This window comes from Trichomonas vaginalis, chromosome II (genome assembly GCF_026262505.1).
Source record: "Trichomonas vaginalis G3 chromosome II, whole genome shotgun sequence".
NCBI classification, from domain to species: Eukaryota; Parabasalia; order Trichomonadida; family Trichomonadidae; genus Trichomonas; species Trichomonas vaginalis.
Window position 1 is genome coordinate 25394811 of NC_067204.1, and position 15837 is coordinate 25410647.

Consider the following 15837-nt stretch of genomic DNA (forward strand, 5'->3'; position numbering starts at 1 on the left):
ATTAATACTAAAGACCTGAACCAGAAGAACAAGCTCCTGTTTAAACACAGCCCTGAACCCTGCACCACAAGTCTAGTTGGCAAACCAAATCCAACACCTCAATCCGTATAAAAATTATATTTTTATCGGTTCGATAGTAGTTGTATTGAAGACTAAGTTCTAAGTAACGCTGGTATAAATGGAATTAATTTTTTCTTTGCCATTCATGTTAAACCATACTTGAAAGTCTGAAATACTTCCATCTTTGTGGTCCGTATACTTTGTAGGTTTTTTTCGTAAAAAGTCTTATGCCCAAGATAAGAAAGAGTTTTGGCGCCAGAAAAATGAAAGCATGAACAAATAGCAGCTGGGTCGAAAACATCTTTAAATAAATAATGGTTCATCTCTTGCATATCGACTGTAATATTTGGCTAAAGGAAGGTTCGACTTTTCTGATTTAACATTCTTTGCAATATTACCATGCATGTCAGTGAATTCTTGTATCTATTTGGTTCTGTCTTTCTTTGGATTTGTCTTCCGTAGATTTGAAATGAACTTGTGATTTTTGTTTTGTCATAATACAATTCACATAAATGTGCTCCTCGGTATTTGCTAATTCATCAGCATATTTTGCATAACATGAATTTTTTATCTTCTAGTATTTTTTAACGCAGTCTGTAGAGAAGATGAAAGGTCAACTTGTATTAGCTCCAACTTTCTCTCACTTTCCTCTTCCCGTTCTCCCTTCTCCCCCAGACATATACTCAATCTCCCAAACACCCTATGAAACCCTTACAATAAATGGAAAACCTTTATCTTCCCTACAGACACAAATTCATTCTAACAAAGCCAACTAGCTTTTGTGAAGATGGGCCTCCTTAGCATCTAGAGTGAGTAGTCAACGATAGCCTTCATGCTTTAAGGCCTGTCCCTCCAACCTGCCATCTTCGCAACCCCCGACATTCGCCTAAAAAAGCCCTTCATCCCTCCTCATTGGCTCTTAACTTGTAGCAACTCTTGAATTTTCTTTTTTCTATTGAAGCATATTTTATCTCTAGAATAAAAATGTCGAAAGAAACAGCGTCTATGAGAAGAAATACAACACACGACAACTTCATTATGAGCATGCTCTAATAAGAACCACAACAAACTTTTCAAACTATTCTAAGATATCTGAGATATTTGAAAGAAGGAAACTTAAAACTGACGATAAACCCATGACAGACGAGTTTTCTGTTTAAGACAGTAAGCAACCTATACTGTTTGTATATCTCATAAAAAAGACGATTTAAACGAGAACCTATAGATACTTCTTTTGAAGGCTGATATTGACAATAAGCTGACAAAGAGTATGTCATTTCTACCTTGGTGGATGGTCCGCATATGCTCCAGTATGGATAGATGGCGGATTAGGAAATAAAATTGAAGTCATTACAACTATGTTCGTTGAATGCAGCGCACAAACAAATGGTCCATTTGCTTTTGAAGGAAAGTTCTTCCTCAAATTTGATAAAGTTGCCGATGCCAGAAATAAGCCAGGTAGTGGAGGAGTAGGGGTAATTTTAGCTAAAAGTGACACACCCGTGAAGGGTGTGATTACCGATCGGTAATTTCGACAGTTGAGAATTTAAAATTTTTTATGGAACTGTTGCGAGTTTCATAAAGAATTTAAGGAATATAAGCAAAGATTTGAATCAAAATCTTAGACCTAAGCCGCTCGATTCGCTCGCGGCTTCCGCGAATTACAGATCAGCAAAGATTTGAATCAAAATCTTCGAACTAAGCCGATCGCTTCGCTCGCGGCTTTCTTTATTATTTTAAATTTGCATATTTCCATCAAAAGTTCATAAGGTAAAAAATTTCGTTTATTTTTACTAAGAAAAAAAAGGTTTTTGATAATAAATTTATTTTATTTCGAAAAAGTAGCAATAATCGTAAAAGGGTATTGATAGGCTTGCTAAAGTAACTAATTTTAGCTGTCAAATACTTTTGTATTTTGAAGTAAATTAGTATAAATTTGTTTTTACTTTTATTTCGAAAAAGTAGCAATAATCGTAAAAGGGTATTGATAGGCTTGCTAAAGTAACTAATTTTAGCTGTCAAATACTTTTGTATTTTGAAGTAAATTAGTATAAATTTGATATTATTTTAACTCCCTTTGAAAACCTCAATTTTCCATACAGAGGGAACGGGAATAGCATCCAATATTCCCTGAGAATGGTTGCGCATTCTCAGTTCCCTCTATATTTCGAACGAAGCTCTCATCGGTCTTTTTTTTTAATACTAAACGTTTTTTTCCCCTGTCACTTTTAGCTAAAATTTGGGTTTGCCGGTAGTGGAGCACAAGGAGTTATGGGAAGAATAGCAACTACTGGTGATTTCAACCTAACCATGTCTTCTTTCATCGATAACAAGGGTGGAGCAAGAAACTTAAGATTAGAGCAGACCCCAAGATACCTTGAGAACTTAAACGTTTCCGGAAACTACGCTGATCAGGCAGGCCAAATGTATGCTTATGGTAATGTCATTTTTGATCATTCCAGTACATCACCAGTTGTAAATTGGTGCAATTTCGAAGAATGCCGTTCCTCATGTGGTGTCGTTTACAACGCTTCCACTGCAGGAGACACTACCATCAACCATTGCAACTTTGTTGGCAATCAAATTGATGGATGGGGTGTAATCGTCTGTGAGAAATCAAACCCGATTTCTATAAAGGACACTATCTTCTATGGAAACAAGTACACTAACATCCCACTTATTTATTCAAGAACGGCTGATGTTATCATTAATAACTGCTATGTTGATAACTCAGCTATGCAGGGTGGCAAAGTTTCAATCCAGAAGTATATGATTACTTCAAAGAAGCCTTACGAAATGATTTTATATGCAACAGAAAAGATCAAGGCCATTGTTGCATACAATCCAGATGGTAACACAAATTCCAATGGAAACAATAATGGAAACACAGGAAGCACAGGAAACAATGATGGAAATCACGCATCAACAGAAAATGTCACTGCACAGACCGATGGCCAGCCCACAAACCAAACAGAAGGATTCTTCATGAAGAAAGTTGGTCCTCTCAGAGTTTGGATGGTCTTTGTCATCGTTGGATGCCTTCTTGTCGTATTCATCGTTTGCTTTGTTCTTTACAAGAAGAAACATAATCATCACCATCACCACCATCATCATAAAGGAGAAGATGATGATGACGAAGAAGAGGATGATGAAGATGGTGAAGAAGAAAATGCTGAGGTCGAAGAAGCACCTCAGCCATAATTCATCAAAATAAAATGTTCATTTTACCCCTTGATTTATAAAATGGATATATGTATTTATTCTGGATCAATTTTTAATAAAATTATGAGAAAAATCAAATCTCAATTTCACATTCAAGTGGTCTATTGAGTTTCTGTCGAGATATCCTTTAAACTAAAGACTTGTTTAAAGTGATAGATGCATGAGTTATAAGGAATTTTAGGATCATCTCAAAATTATTTACTTAGCATTGCTTCATATATATTGAATTTATTAGCATGATCTAAAATTTGTCTATTTTATTAAGCAAAATATAAATAATAGCCAAATCAAAATAAAAATTTCCGAATATCAGACTAATATAGTGAAGTAGGAGAAGATCTCATATATCTTTTAAGAAATAATATATGTTTCGCCTTTTGATTATATAAGATATCCAATAAAATAGAATGATATAAAATCTTGAAAATTATGTTTTATCTTTGAATGACTGTGCTTTGGCCAAGTCAATATGAGTATAAGTACTTGAAAATCACTCATTTGACCATAAAAATAAAGTTATATTTTTATATAAAATTGTATTTTTTTTTATTAAAATAAACAGAATTTATTAAATATAAAGTAAATCAAATCTGGAAGTAAAGTGGATGAGTTTCTTTGACCTGGTGACCGCAAACAGGACATACTTCGCCAGATTTCTGCAAGCAGTCGCTACAGACCGCGTGCATGCACGGCGACAAGTAAACGTTCCTTTTCGCTTCTTTGCAAACTGGACAATCGAGTATTTTCTTTGCATTCTCGTATTCTCTTTCGTCGAATCTATCCATTCTCGCAGTGAACATGTCCTTGAACATGTCTCTCTCTTTGGCAATGACGAACCTCCTCTCTTCCGCTTCCCTGACTTGGCTATCGATTTTCGCGATTTCCTCGTCCAGGGCTGCCTCTTCGGCGCAGAGCTGAGCGTACTCAGCTTCCACGTCTTCCGCAGGCGGAATCTGTATAGTATCGGCCGGAATGTCTAATGAGCTTGTCGCGAGAATTATTAGCTGCTGGTTGGCTTGTATGATGTTCTGGCATATCTTTTCGATGGATAAGGAACGGTATGAATCGCCGAAATGTAAGTAAATCTGTTGGAGTTTCTGTAATTCGCGATATTCATTTTGAAGTTCTTCGATTTGAACTGTTGCTTTCGTACTATCTGCAATAGCGCTGAAATTGGCTTGTTGTGAATAGAACCACGTACGGGCTTTCTCTGTGGCCTTTACGCAGTTTTGGAAAATTTCATCTCGCATGTCGCGAAGTTGAGGGAGCATGACGGCAGCACTTGAGAGATCTATGTTCTCTGATGTGCCCTCCGTCGTTGCACTTAGCTTTTGGTCGAGTAATTCGGCGATTTCATCCCATTCTTTTGAATTATCTTCTTCCATCGATTGGAATCTGGCTGAAACATTCTTGGGGAAGATTGCTTCAATGTAAGGAGTGTATTTCTGCTCGAGATTGAGTATTTCGTTCTGTAATTTGTCGATTCTTTTCACAAATTTTTCTTTTGAATAGCTGAAGTTATCGTACATCTTAATACTGGTGACTTTGATCTTTTGGAAGATGTTTTGGCTGTTCTCGAGCTCTTCATTGACACTTTTAATCAAAGCAGTCTGTTTTCTAAGGCTTTCTGCAATCATGTTGAGGAAATGGTACTTCTGCTCAACAACTTTGTAGAAAGGAGAGTTGAGAATTGACTCTGGAGGGCAATCTTGAATTGAAAACGTTTTTGTATCAGAAACCTTTGGTTTTAGAGCCTTTATTTGTGCACGGATGTTATCAATGTCCGCCAATTTATGGGAAAGAGCGCCAACAACACCTCGTAAGTGTAAAATTTCTTGAGATAATTCTGCAGCTTCGAGTTCTTTTCTGATTCTTTCATCGAATTCAGGAGGAATGTTGATTGCAGGTGTTGGTGTTTGAGGTACATTTGTTGGTAATCTCGTCGTAACTGGTTTTCCTTGAATTTCATCGCCAATCATGAATTCTTTCAGTTTAACGTATTGAGAAAGAGGTCTGACAGACCTTGGCTCAATTCTTTCTATCTCGTTTTTCATTATATTGCTAACAGCTGTTTCCATTGATCTGTAGACGTATTTTATATGGCCACCGAGTTGTTCAACTTCGGTTTTAGTGGCAGCGGAATCGCACTGTTCGACAAATGTGACAAAAGGATTAGCATTGATGCCATAATTGAAAATATAATCGAGTAAAAAGAGGTCAAACGTTATTATTTCGGCGGCACCCATGATGTTTACGCACTCTGTACCAAGTTTTTTGGATTTTTCTTGGTTTTGATCTATGATTTTTTCCAAATTTTTGAGGCGATTCTGAACTTTTATGATTTCGGCGTAGACTTCATCTGGAGGCGTATAGTCTACAATTGGAGGAGCTTCCTGGTCAGGTTGACCATAGTTTCGAAGAAAAGTTGATGGCGGATTGCTCATTTTGTGAAATCAGTATTGTCACTTTTTTAAGAGTCTTTGTTGCAATTACATGAGTAGTTATATTAATTAGCGGCCATCTGGCTATCATTATTAATTCCATCCCAACAACATCCTGAGTGTTTAATAGTTTTTGTTCAAGTTTAGAAATAAAATTGAAAAAATAAATAATATTAATAATATCATGATTTTTTTGAAGACAATAGCTAAGTTTGCTTGTGTAGTACTCATTTTCATAAGATCATCGGGTTTTAGCATTAATAAATTTGAGATGATATTTAATATTTCAAATATAGTTAAAAATTCTATAGTTATGTAATTCAAATAATAGCTCTTTATATAAATATTTTATTGGTTTTCGATTATTTTACATATTTCATTCCTCTTTTTTATCTTCTGTCTTTTCTTCCTTAGTTTCTTCTTTTGCTGGTTCCTCAGTTGCTAGTTTAGTCTCAGCTGGTGTTGCATCCTTTGGTGTCTCGGCTGGTTTGTTACGAACGATTAAATCACGAATTGGTAAGAATTCTGGTTTGAGATCCAGATGTTTATGATCAAGTCCATAAGAATCACGCTTGCTTCTGAGGATTCCTTCCTTAACTAACTGCTTAACAGTAGATTTAAGGAGATTTTTGAATTTTTTATTATCTCCATCTTTGAAATAGTCGTAGAAGTATGCGAGAATTGCATTCATGCTAACTAATGGTGCATCTTCTTGCATTCTTGCACCAATTGCTTCAATAACGATCTCTCTATAGGTTAAACCTGATTCTTCGTCACGAGTAAGTGTTTTATCAGCAAGTTCTTTCTCTTTTGCAAGTTTTCTTTCTGCTGCTTCCTTTTCAGCTTGAGCAATCATCTCTTCTTGTTCTTTTCTGCGTTTTTCTTCTTCCATTTCTTTGAGATGTTGTTTCATCTTTGCTTCGTATTCAATGAGGAACTTGTTTCTAACGTACGGTTCTTTAACACGATTTGCTGCTTCTTCCATCCTTTGTTTCTTTGTTTTACGATTTAATTTCTTTCTTTCTGCCTTTGTTAACTTCTTTTCTTCTGGTTGCTTGTTTTCTTCTGTTGTAGTTTCGACTTTTTCAGCAACTTCTGTGCTCATTTTTTAAAAATTTTGTGTTTTTTACTTGGAGACATTTTTGGCACTTTTCAAATCAGTAAATGATGAAAAGATATCGATTTTTACTAGAATAAATGGATTACATTTTATTTGTTGTTACATAATTTAATTCCAAATTTCTTTTTCATATGTAATTTCTTACAAGACGTTCAATCATTTGCCTATCACCTTTATCTGATGCGCCTTTGAAGAGATGTTTGTCCAAATATATTGTTATTGTGTCATTTCATAGTTATGAACTTAATTTAACATTAATCAAATTGTGGAAATGGTTTTACACATGTATAACATAAAAAAAAAAAAAAAAAAAAGGTAGTGGGGCTTCCAGGCACTTCGTGCCTTCTAGCCCTGAAGATGTTTAGTATAAATGAAGTTTTGAGGACATACATGACTGTGAGTTTTATTTACGACAAGATAGAATATGAGAGAGGTCCTATAAACCGGACAAGTAAGGGTCATATAAACATCTGTCATTTTACTCAGAATTTTACTCAGAATTCAATAAAAATATATTTTAGGGTAGAAGGTTAGATATAACCTCTTTTCTAACCTCTTTTCTACCCTCTTGAATTTGTCAAGATTTCTTCGTAAATGTTTTGTCACTTTTCTGTCACTTTTCAGGAAAAAAACATTTTTATTGTATATAAAATGAATTTTACAAAACCACCGTTACCCTTCTTTGGAAATAAGAGTAGATGTAAAGATATTCTATTGAGAGAACTTAAGAAACTACCGAATGGTCTAACATTTGTAGATTTGTTCGGTGGAAGTTTCTATATATCCCATTGTGCCATACTGTATTTCCTGACTCAAAGATTATATGCAATGACTTCGACAACTATATGGACCGTCTCAAACATATTCCAGACACAAACAATATATTGAAAGCGTTAAAAAAAAGATACCTATAGGTAAGATGGAACGTATACCATTAGATAAGAAAAATATTGTGAGAGAGGTTTTGAAAAAAGCAGAATATATAGACTGGGATAGTATATCTGCTAGACTATTATATAGTGGTGCTATAAGAGTTCATGACATTGAAACACTTATGTCAAAAGTTTTATATCTTAACTATACAAATGTTTTCAAAGAGGACATAGAAAAATATATTGAGGGTATAGAGTTTGTGAGATGTCATTGGACAGAGTTGTATGAAAAATATAAAGACAAGGAAAATGTTTTCTTTATAGTGGACCCACCGTTCTATAACACATGGGATTTTCAATACCAAGTAGACTGGACTTTGAGAGACTCTTTAGAAACTTTAGACGTTTTACATAACCATCCATGCTTTTACTTTACATCCGATAAAAGTGGTTTGGAAAGTGTCATGAGATGGTTAGAGGACATACATGACTATGAGTTTAGATACGATAAGATAGAATATGAGAGAGGTCCTATAAACTGGAGAAAGTGTCATAACAAAGAAATTTTACTAGTAAGTAAATGTGGTTTGAAATAGGACTACTTGTTTTAGGTTTTTTCCATTGTGTCATTTACTTATTTGACGTGGCAGAAAGATATAGAGAATATGAAGATGAACCAATGCCTGCAAATGTTCAGTATATGTACTCGTAAGAGATATTTTTATCTAATATTAAATGGACGCACAGAACTTAGCGAATGCACAGCAACCTGGACAACCAAACCCAGAGAATATTCCAAATGAAGTTAGAATACAAACTGCAATGGCAAACTATGGTCAAGTGCCAACAGATGTACAAATGCAAACTGCCATGTCAAATGACGCTGCGTTAGGTTTGCCACCATGGTATGCAAATATGAGATGGAAAGAGTTTTATACAAACCCTGAAGTGGGATATAAACAACTTTATGCAGATGACGCGAACACAGGAGTTGACCCAGAATATGTTTTCTACCAGAGGAGAAACAGAATGTATGAGCTCCAGTTAAAGAATGCTATGGAACTCAACAGGAAACGTAAGAGACTAGGCGGACATTAGATTTTTACATATAGTAAAATGGGTTTCTTTGGAAGAATAGGAAACTTCTTTCGAAATGTTGGAAGAGGTATATGGAATGGAATAAAATCTGTCGGAAAAGGAATTTGGAACGGAGTCAAAAATATTGGTAAAAGAGTAGGTCAGTTTGTTGGTATTATACCTAAAGACCCTGAACCAGAAGAACAAGCTCCTGTTATACAACAGCCTGAACCTGCACCACAGTCTAGTTGGCAACCAAATCCAACACCTCAACCGTATTAAAAAATTATATTTTTATCGTTCGATAGTAGTTGTATATGAAACTAAGTTCTAAGTAAAACGCATGGTATAATGGAATTATTCTTTTTCTTCCATCTGTAGTAAACCATACTTGAAAGTCTGAAATACTTCCACTTGGTGGTTCGTATAACTTTGTAGGTTTTTCGTAAAAGTCATTTGCCAAGCATAAGAAAGAGTTTTGGGCGCCAGAAAATGAAGCATGAACAATAATAGCAGCTGGGTCGAAAACATCTTTAAATAAATATGGTTCATCTCTTGCATATCGACTGTAAATATTTGCTAAAGGAAGTTCGACTTTCTGATTTAACATTCTTTGCAAATAATACCATGACATTGCAGTGAATTCTGTATATATTTGTTCGTCTTTCTTTGGATTGTCTTCGTAGATTTGAAATGACACTTGTGAATTTTGTTTGTCATATACAATTCTCACATAAAGTGTGCTCTCGGTATTTGCATATTCATCAGCATATTTTGCATAACATGAATTTATTTTATCTTCTATATTTTTTAACGCAGTCTGTAGAGAAGATGAAAGGTCAACTTGTATTAGCTCAATTTCTTCCCACATTTTTCGTTTCCCTTCAGATATATAATCTATATGAAACCTTACAATAAATGGAAAACTTTTATCTTCTACAGACACAAACTTCATTCTACGAAAGCCAATAGCTTTTGTGACAGATGGGTCTCTTAGCCATCTAAGTGGGTAGTCAAAACGATAGCCTTCATGCTTTACGGTCTCTGTCTCAAACTTTTGACCGACATTCGTAAAAAGTTCATCTAATGGTTTAGTTGTAGCAACTCTTGAATTTTCTTTTTCTATTGGAAGCATATTTTATCTAGAATAAAAATGTCGAAAGAAACAGCGTCTATGAGAGAAATACAACACAACCGACAACTCATTATGCAAGCTCTAAATAAGAACACAACAAACTTTTCAAACTATTCTAAGATATCTGAGTCATTGAAAGAAGGAAACTTAAAACTGACGATAAACCCAATGACAGACGAGTTTCTGTTTCAAGACAGTAAGAACCATACTGTTTGTATAAATCCAACAAAAAGAACTTTAAACGAGAAACCTATAGATGAACTTCTTTTGAAGGCAGATATTGACAACAAAGCTGACAAAGAGTATGTCATTGAAAAAGTTCAAGAAGAACATGACAGAGCAGATGCAACATATGCAACGAAAGAACATACTCATCCTGAACTAGCAGATAAAACATATGTTGACAATAAAATGTCAAGTGAAGTGACAAGAGCTGACAAAGAATATTCTAAAAAGACTCATACACATACCATTGCAAATATTACAAACTTACAAGAAACCTTAAACAGGAAAAGTGACGTTGGACATACACACGATTTCTTCGCAACTGTTGGTATAGAAAATATTGCAGGAACGGTTGAAGAACCTGATGGAACTGGTGGGGATGTATTAAATTGGAAACCTCCTAACTTTCCACAAGGTTTAACATCGGAGGATGACATAACAACGATGAAAGACATTAAATGTAGAAATGTCTATGTCATGGAGGATGAAAACAAAGTTAAATTCACTGCTCAAGATTTATATGATAAAAAAGCTGACAAAACATATGTTAACGATGAGTTAGATAAAAAAGCTGACAAAACATATGTTAACGATGAGTTAGATAAAAAAGCTGACAAAACAGAGCTTCAAACGTTAAAGACAGAAATACTTCAAACACTATATCCTATAGGCTCTATTTATACGTCAATGAACTCTACCAGACCAGAAGTAGTACTTGGTTTTGGAACTTGGACTCAAATAGTCGACAGGTTTTTGTATTGTGCAAACTCTTCAAAGGAAACAGGTGGAAGTAAAACGATTTCAGGTGCAAATTTACCTGCGCACAGTCACTACATAAATTTAAGTACATCTGAAGCAGGTTTGCATAGTCATAGATTTTGGGATTGGTCAGGAATGACAAAAGGTAAAGGATATGATGTTAAAGAGGACGTTAAGTTTGCTATAAATTGTTACTGGAGTAACACTGAGGTAGGAGGAAGCCATACACATCGCGTTTCAGGGTATACGCAAACAACGGGACAGAGTAAAGACTACATGCCACCTTACATGACAGTTTACGCATGGTATAGAAATGCTTAGTCGTCATTTTCAACTTCTTTAGCATATTCGTCAGGAGTTGTCTTATATTTGTTAGGAACTGTCTTTGAAAGTATACCACCTTGAACTTTGACAAGTTTGAAACGAGGTCTGACAATAGTAGTTTTATCTTCTGCTTGCAGTGTGTACATTTTGCCATGTTTGCCTAAAACTTCATAATATTCTCTTGTATACTTTCTTCTATTTTTACGAACACGAATGCGAGTACCTGTCGAGTTCCCATTGTTGTCATAGTCAATAGTATTTTCATATGGGTCGCGTTTAGGTATTTCTATTTTTACTTTGTCACCTTTCTTAAGTTTGAAGCCTGGCATTCTTTCTTGTTTGTCTCTTTTGACTAAACTATTAAATATATAGTCTTTCTCTAAGTCGGGGTTGTTTTTCATTTCTTCGGGGAGTGGTTTCCCAAACCTTTTTGTTTACGGCTATTGTAAATATTTAAAACTTGTCTCATCTTTGCCATGGAGAAGTGTCTATATTTGTCGTCATATGACATTTCATCTACCTCACCACCTTGTGGTTGATTTAAGTCTCTTAAGATTTTTATACAACTGTCAATGACACCAAGAGCAGAATGGTTTTGGTCGACAATGAAATATTGGTTTACATTTTTTGAACGCAGATAGTTTTTAATATCGTCTGATTTGAAAGAACGTTCACAGTCAGATGTCAGTTTTGTTGGATGGTATTTGTCAACAAATATTGTCAAAGCAGTTTTCACATCTAAAATATTTTTGGACTGTAATGGTATGGCTTCACAGTATCTTGTGTTTTGACCGACAAATATTAGCCAGTATGGTGGTCCATCTTCTCTATACCTCGGAATGTTTTCCAAGATATCCATAAACCAAGCATTTGGTGTTGAACTAAAGATTTTTATCATGAGTGCTTTCTTTGTTGCCTTAGAAACATAGGGGTCCTTGTTTGGATTCGTCATTTTTTACCCTATAAGAAATGGGTTTATTTGGCGCATTAGCAGGAGTTGCATCCAGATTTTTGCCCGCAGTGGGAACAATAGCCAGAGGTGCATTTGGAATTGGAAGGAAGATTTTGAGTACATTAGGTATACTTAAAGAGAAAGCACAACCTATTATACAAACTGTACAGAAAGGTTGGGATGTAGCACGAGATGCAGCAAATCTTATTCCAAATCCTGAAACAAGAGGAAAAGTTCAAGGATGGATGGACAATGTAGGAAGACAAGCAGGAAACTACTATAACAAAGCAAATGACTACTATAACCAAGCAGGGCACTACATGGACCAAGGTGAAAGATTCTTTAACAGAGGATATAACCATGCACAACAGTGGGTAAACAACAACCAACCGCAACCGCCTCAAACGTGGGGAATGTAAATTTTTTTACTGAGATGAAATGAACAATACAGCATTGAGACAAATGGGCTCAAGATGGATTTGTCGGCTTCCAGCAGTTACACAACCACGTGTTTGTCAAGTTCTTCCTATACCTCAAGAAGTTTTAGACCGACTTAAAAAACCTAAACAACCAGTTGAAAACAAACCAAACTAAAATTTTTTACTGAGATGAAATGACCGAAGAAGTTGAAACGGTAGATTTGACACCACAAACAAAAAGTTCAGAACCATTGTCAAAACCTGTCAAAGAACTTACAGATGAAGAGAAAAATTCAATAATAGAAAGTGCCAGGTCTGGAAATACAAACCCTAACTACAAAGTCACTTTTCATAGAAATGGAACGGCTAGTATCTCAAAAAAGAAACAGACTCTCACAAATAAAATATTGAAGTCTGAAGGAGCTTTCGAGACAACAGATGGAAAAGTTTACTTCACTGACCAACAGTTCATTATAGAACATCTCATTGACTTAGAGTCGAAATATTCTAAACTTTACAACAAACACAAAAAGTTGAAAGGAAAACAAAAACAAATGGCATATGATATTTATGAAGATGTTGACGACACAACCATACCTGCAAGTGAGGTAAAGTCAGAGGAACCGAAAAGTGACGAAAAACCGATAGAAGAAGGGAAGCCAAAAACTGAAGATAAACCAAAACCAAAGGTTAGTCAACCTTCATTAGCTGGTATGGGTTGGCGTCAAAGACTTATGGCAGCCGGTGGTTACGTAAAGTAAAGAAAAAAAACATTTTTTTTTTTTATAAAAATGCCCCCATATAGAATGGATAGAAAGTCTGCTAGAATAAAAGCAGAGTTAGAAAGATATGGTTGGAAAGTTTCGAAGAATTTTAAATATAGGAAGGGAAGACCCATAAAAGTCTATGACAAACTGTCTGGTCTTCGCTATGAAATGGACTTGGAAACAGCGCGCGCCAATTATCCAAACAGACTAGAGAGGTTAGAAGAAGAACGTCTTATGGACATGCCTTTCGATGTTTCTGAACCTCAAGTTGAAGGACACGACGGCTTTGCCAGATTCTACTGGAAACACGACGAACAATTGCATCCTTTGAGAAGGAAAAAAGGAAAAGGTGAAGACAAACATGCTCCCATGGAAAGAACAAGATATGCATATGAAAAGTACCGTGAAGTTAGAAGTCAAATTACATCTGGTCGAACCTTTACAGTAAACTTTGACGAAGGAAAGAACAAAGAAGGCTTCATGGGAGTACTTGCTGCCATACAAGACGGAAATAAGAAAGGATACAATCTCAGACTAACCGTAACAGATTTGGACGGTCATATATACTATGCACATGGCAATGTCACAACAGCTGCAATGCTTCTTGACGCTTTCAAGACTACAAAGAGAGAACAAATGGTTGACTCCGACTCAGACATTTTGAATGCAATTGAAGGAATTGCAAGTGTAAAATTTGAATGGTACCAACCTAACCCTCAAGCAGTCAGACAACATGCTGGATACTTCCCGTTCATAAATAAGTCTGACATTGACTTGACAAGGTATGGAATTTACAATTCAATTGAAACAATTGTCAATGAACCTTGTATTCTTACATGTCTCAGGAACTCTGGTCTTGTTACAGATGAGAAGATGAAGTATCTTGAGTCATGTGTGAAGACAAGGTACATTCTCAGAGGTCAATTGGCAAAAGTTGCACCGTTGGCAAATGTCAATATCCGAGTCAACATACCTACAGCTAAAGGTTCTTCACATGACGACTATGTTGTTGACAAAGACTTACCATGGTTGAAGATTGTAATTGTCCACAACCACTTCATGTTGAACGAAAGTCTTACAAACCCATTGTTCGGAAAAGGCAAGTGCAACATTGTCAGAGCTGTAAACATTCTTTTCGAGAAAGGTTTGTTGGAACCAATTCCAGATGACAAGCTGACAGAAACTTTTGTACCAAAAGACGAAACAAACTTTTCATTGTTAGCAAGACCAAAAGTTGTTCCAGACAAAGTTCTAGCACAAAAGAAGTACACAGTTCCAAAAGGAGTTGGATTGTTCGGATACCAACCTGAACCAGAAGAACTTCCAATGAGGTTGCAAGAACTTCAAGATGCTATAAACAAACTTCCATTGAGACATCCAATTGACGTCAAATTGTATTGGAGAGCATCTGAGTTAGGTCAGAAGGTTTTATATGAAACAGGTTGCTTCGACGATGTTTATGAGATAGCAGGCGAAGTTTCTCAGAAGATAAGAGACTCACTTGAATTTCCACGAACTGGACCCATTGGTTGCGACAAGTTCGACTCAGATGAAAAGATATACTATGTCGACCTTAACGCTGCGTACATGAGGTTCGTCCAATATATCCCGACTGGAATTCCAAACGAAGACGGTGAGTTCCCAGGAAGGAACTATACAGTTGGAAAAGTCATACAACAACTGTATGATATTAGGAAAGCTTCAAACCCCAAACTTGCAATGACACTCAAATTGCTTATGAATTCGACATGGGGATATTCCATTAAGAAACCTCAAAAGATGAAGAGTAAACACTATGAGAAGGTCGACAACTTTGTTGAAAGGTTCTCCCCTTTTGTTTTGAAATACGAATTTACTCAAGGTCAAGGTGGCTTAGTAACCACAGTAAAACCTATTGTCGAACATTGGTCTTACCCTCAGTTCGCAAAGGCAGTCCTTGACAACTACAACAAATTCTTCTCCGAAGTTAAATCCAAAGTGAAGGTTTACTATGAGAACATCGATGCGCTCATGACGAACGAAGAAGGCTATAACAAACTCATTGAAATGGGAATGGTCGGTGAAAAGATGGGTCAATTCAAATTGGACAAAATTTTCACCGAAGTTCATGTCCTCTCCAAGCGTAAGTACTGGGGCATACTTGAAGACGGCACAGAAATAAAACATTGCATGAAATAAAAAATTTTTATTCGAATTTGAATCGGACAGGTCGAGTTACACCATTCTTGGTCTCAAACTCATATATAACCTGTTTGTCTGTATTTTCGTCGACTATGGCACGAGACACGAACATTGACCAAACGGACAAAAAGTGTCATTTCGGATGGTCCCGCAGCCAATCGCATTCGAGCACTTCGAAGAAGCCTTACGTTCCAAGGGAGAGGGTGTCTGGTGCAAGGCAGAGGTCATGAGACTCTACGAGCAGTACATCCTCAATGCCTGGGAGGACAAATCGTCCTTGGAA

At 36.0% G+C, this 15837-nt stretch overlaps 7 protein-coding genes across 7 annotated transcripts, besides 2 other annotated features; 5 read left to right on the top strand and 2 right to left on the bottom strand.

The window, feature by feature from the left end:
- The first annotated feature begins 1527 nt into the window (after positions 1–1527).
- Positions 1528–2310: a mobile genetic element.
- A 3698-nt stretch (positions 2311–6008) lies between these two features.
- On the bottom strand, positions 6009–6851 carry TVAGG3_0607760 (winged helix DNA-binding domain family; the record flags this gene model as incomplete). Its single annotated transcript, XM_051239922.1, has 1 exon — positions 6100–6828. One exon carries the CDS (start codon positions 6826–6828, stop codon positions 6100–6102), a length of 729 nt encoding a protein of 242 aa, XP_051097746.1.
- Positions 6852–7137: 286 nt separating this feature from the next.
- Positions 7138–15837: part of a mobile genetic element that runs on past the window's edge.
- TVAGG3_0607780 (uncharacterized protein) lies at positions 8451–8813 on the top strand (the record flags this gene model as incomplete). The annotated part of the gene is made up of 1 exon (XM_051239923.1): positions 8451–8813. The coding sequence occupies one exon, from the start codon at positions 8451–8453 to the stop codon at positions 8811–8813; it is 363 nt and encodes a 120-aa protein (XP_051097747.1).
- On the bottom strand, positions 9079–9696 carry TVAGG3_0607790 (uncharacterized protein; the record flags this gene model as incomplete). Its single annotated transcript, XM_001583864.2, has 1 exon — positions 9079–9696. A coding segment is annotated over one exon (618 nt), but the record flags the coding sequence as incomplete, so codon positions are not given.
- On the top strand, positions 10630–11232 carry TVAGG3_0607800 (phage tail repeat-like family; the record flags this gene model as incomplete). Its single annotated transcript, XM_051239924.1, has 1 exon — positions 10630–11232. The coding sequence occupies one exon, from the start codon at positions 10630–10632 to the stop codon at positions 11230–11232; it is 603 nt and encodes a 200-aa protein (XP_051097748.1).
- TVAGG3_0607810 (uncharacterized protein) lies at positions 12205–12606 on the top strand (the record flags this gene model as incomplete). Its single annotated transcript, XM_051239925.1, has 1 exon — positions 12205–12606. One exon carries the CDS (start codon positions 12205–12207, stop codon positions 12604–12606), a length of 402 nt encoding a protein of 133 aa, XP_051097749.1.
- Positions 12626–12781, top strand: TVAGG3_0607820 (uncharacterized protein; the record flags this gene model as incomplete). The annotated part of the gene is made up of 1 exon (XM_051239926.1): positions 12626–12781. One exon carries the CDS (start codon positions 12626–12628, stop codon positions 12779–12781), a length of 156 nt encoding a protein of 51 aa, XP_051097750.1.
- TVAGG3_0607830 (DNA/RNA polymerases family) lies at positions 13413–15551 on the top strand (the record flags this gene model as incomplete). The annotated part of the gene is made up of 1 exon (XM_051239927.1): positions 13413–15551. The coding sequence occupies one exon, from the start codon at positions 13413–13415 to the stop codon at positions 15549–15551; it is 2139 nt and encodes a 712-aa protein (XP_051097751.1).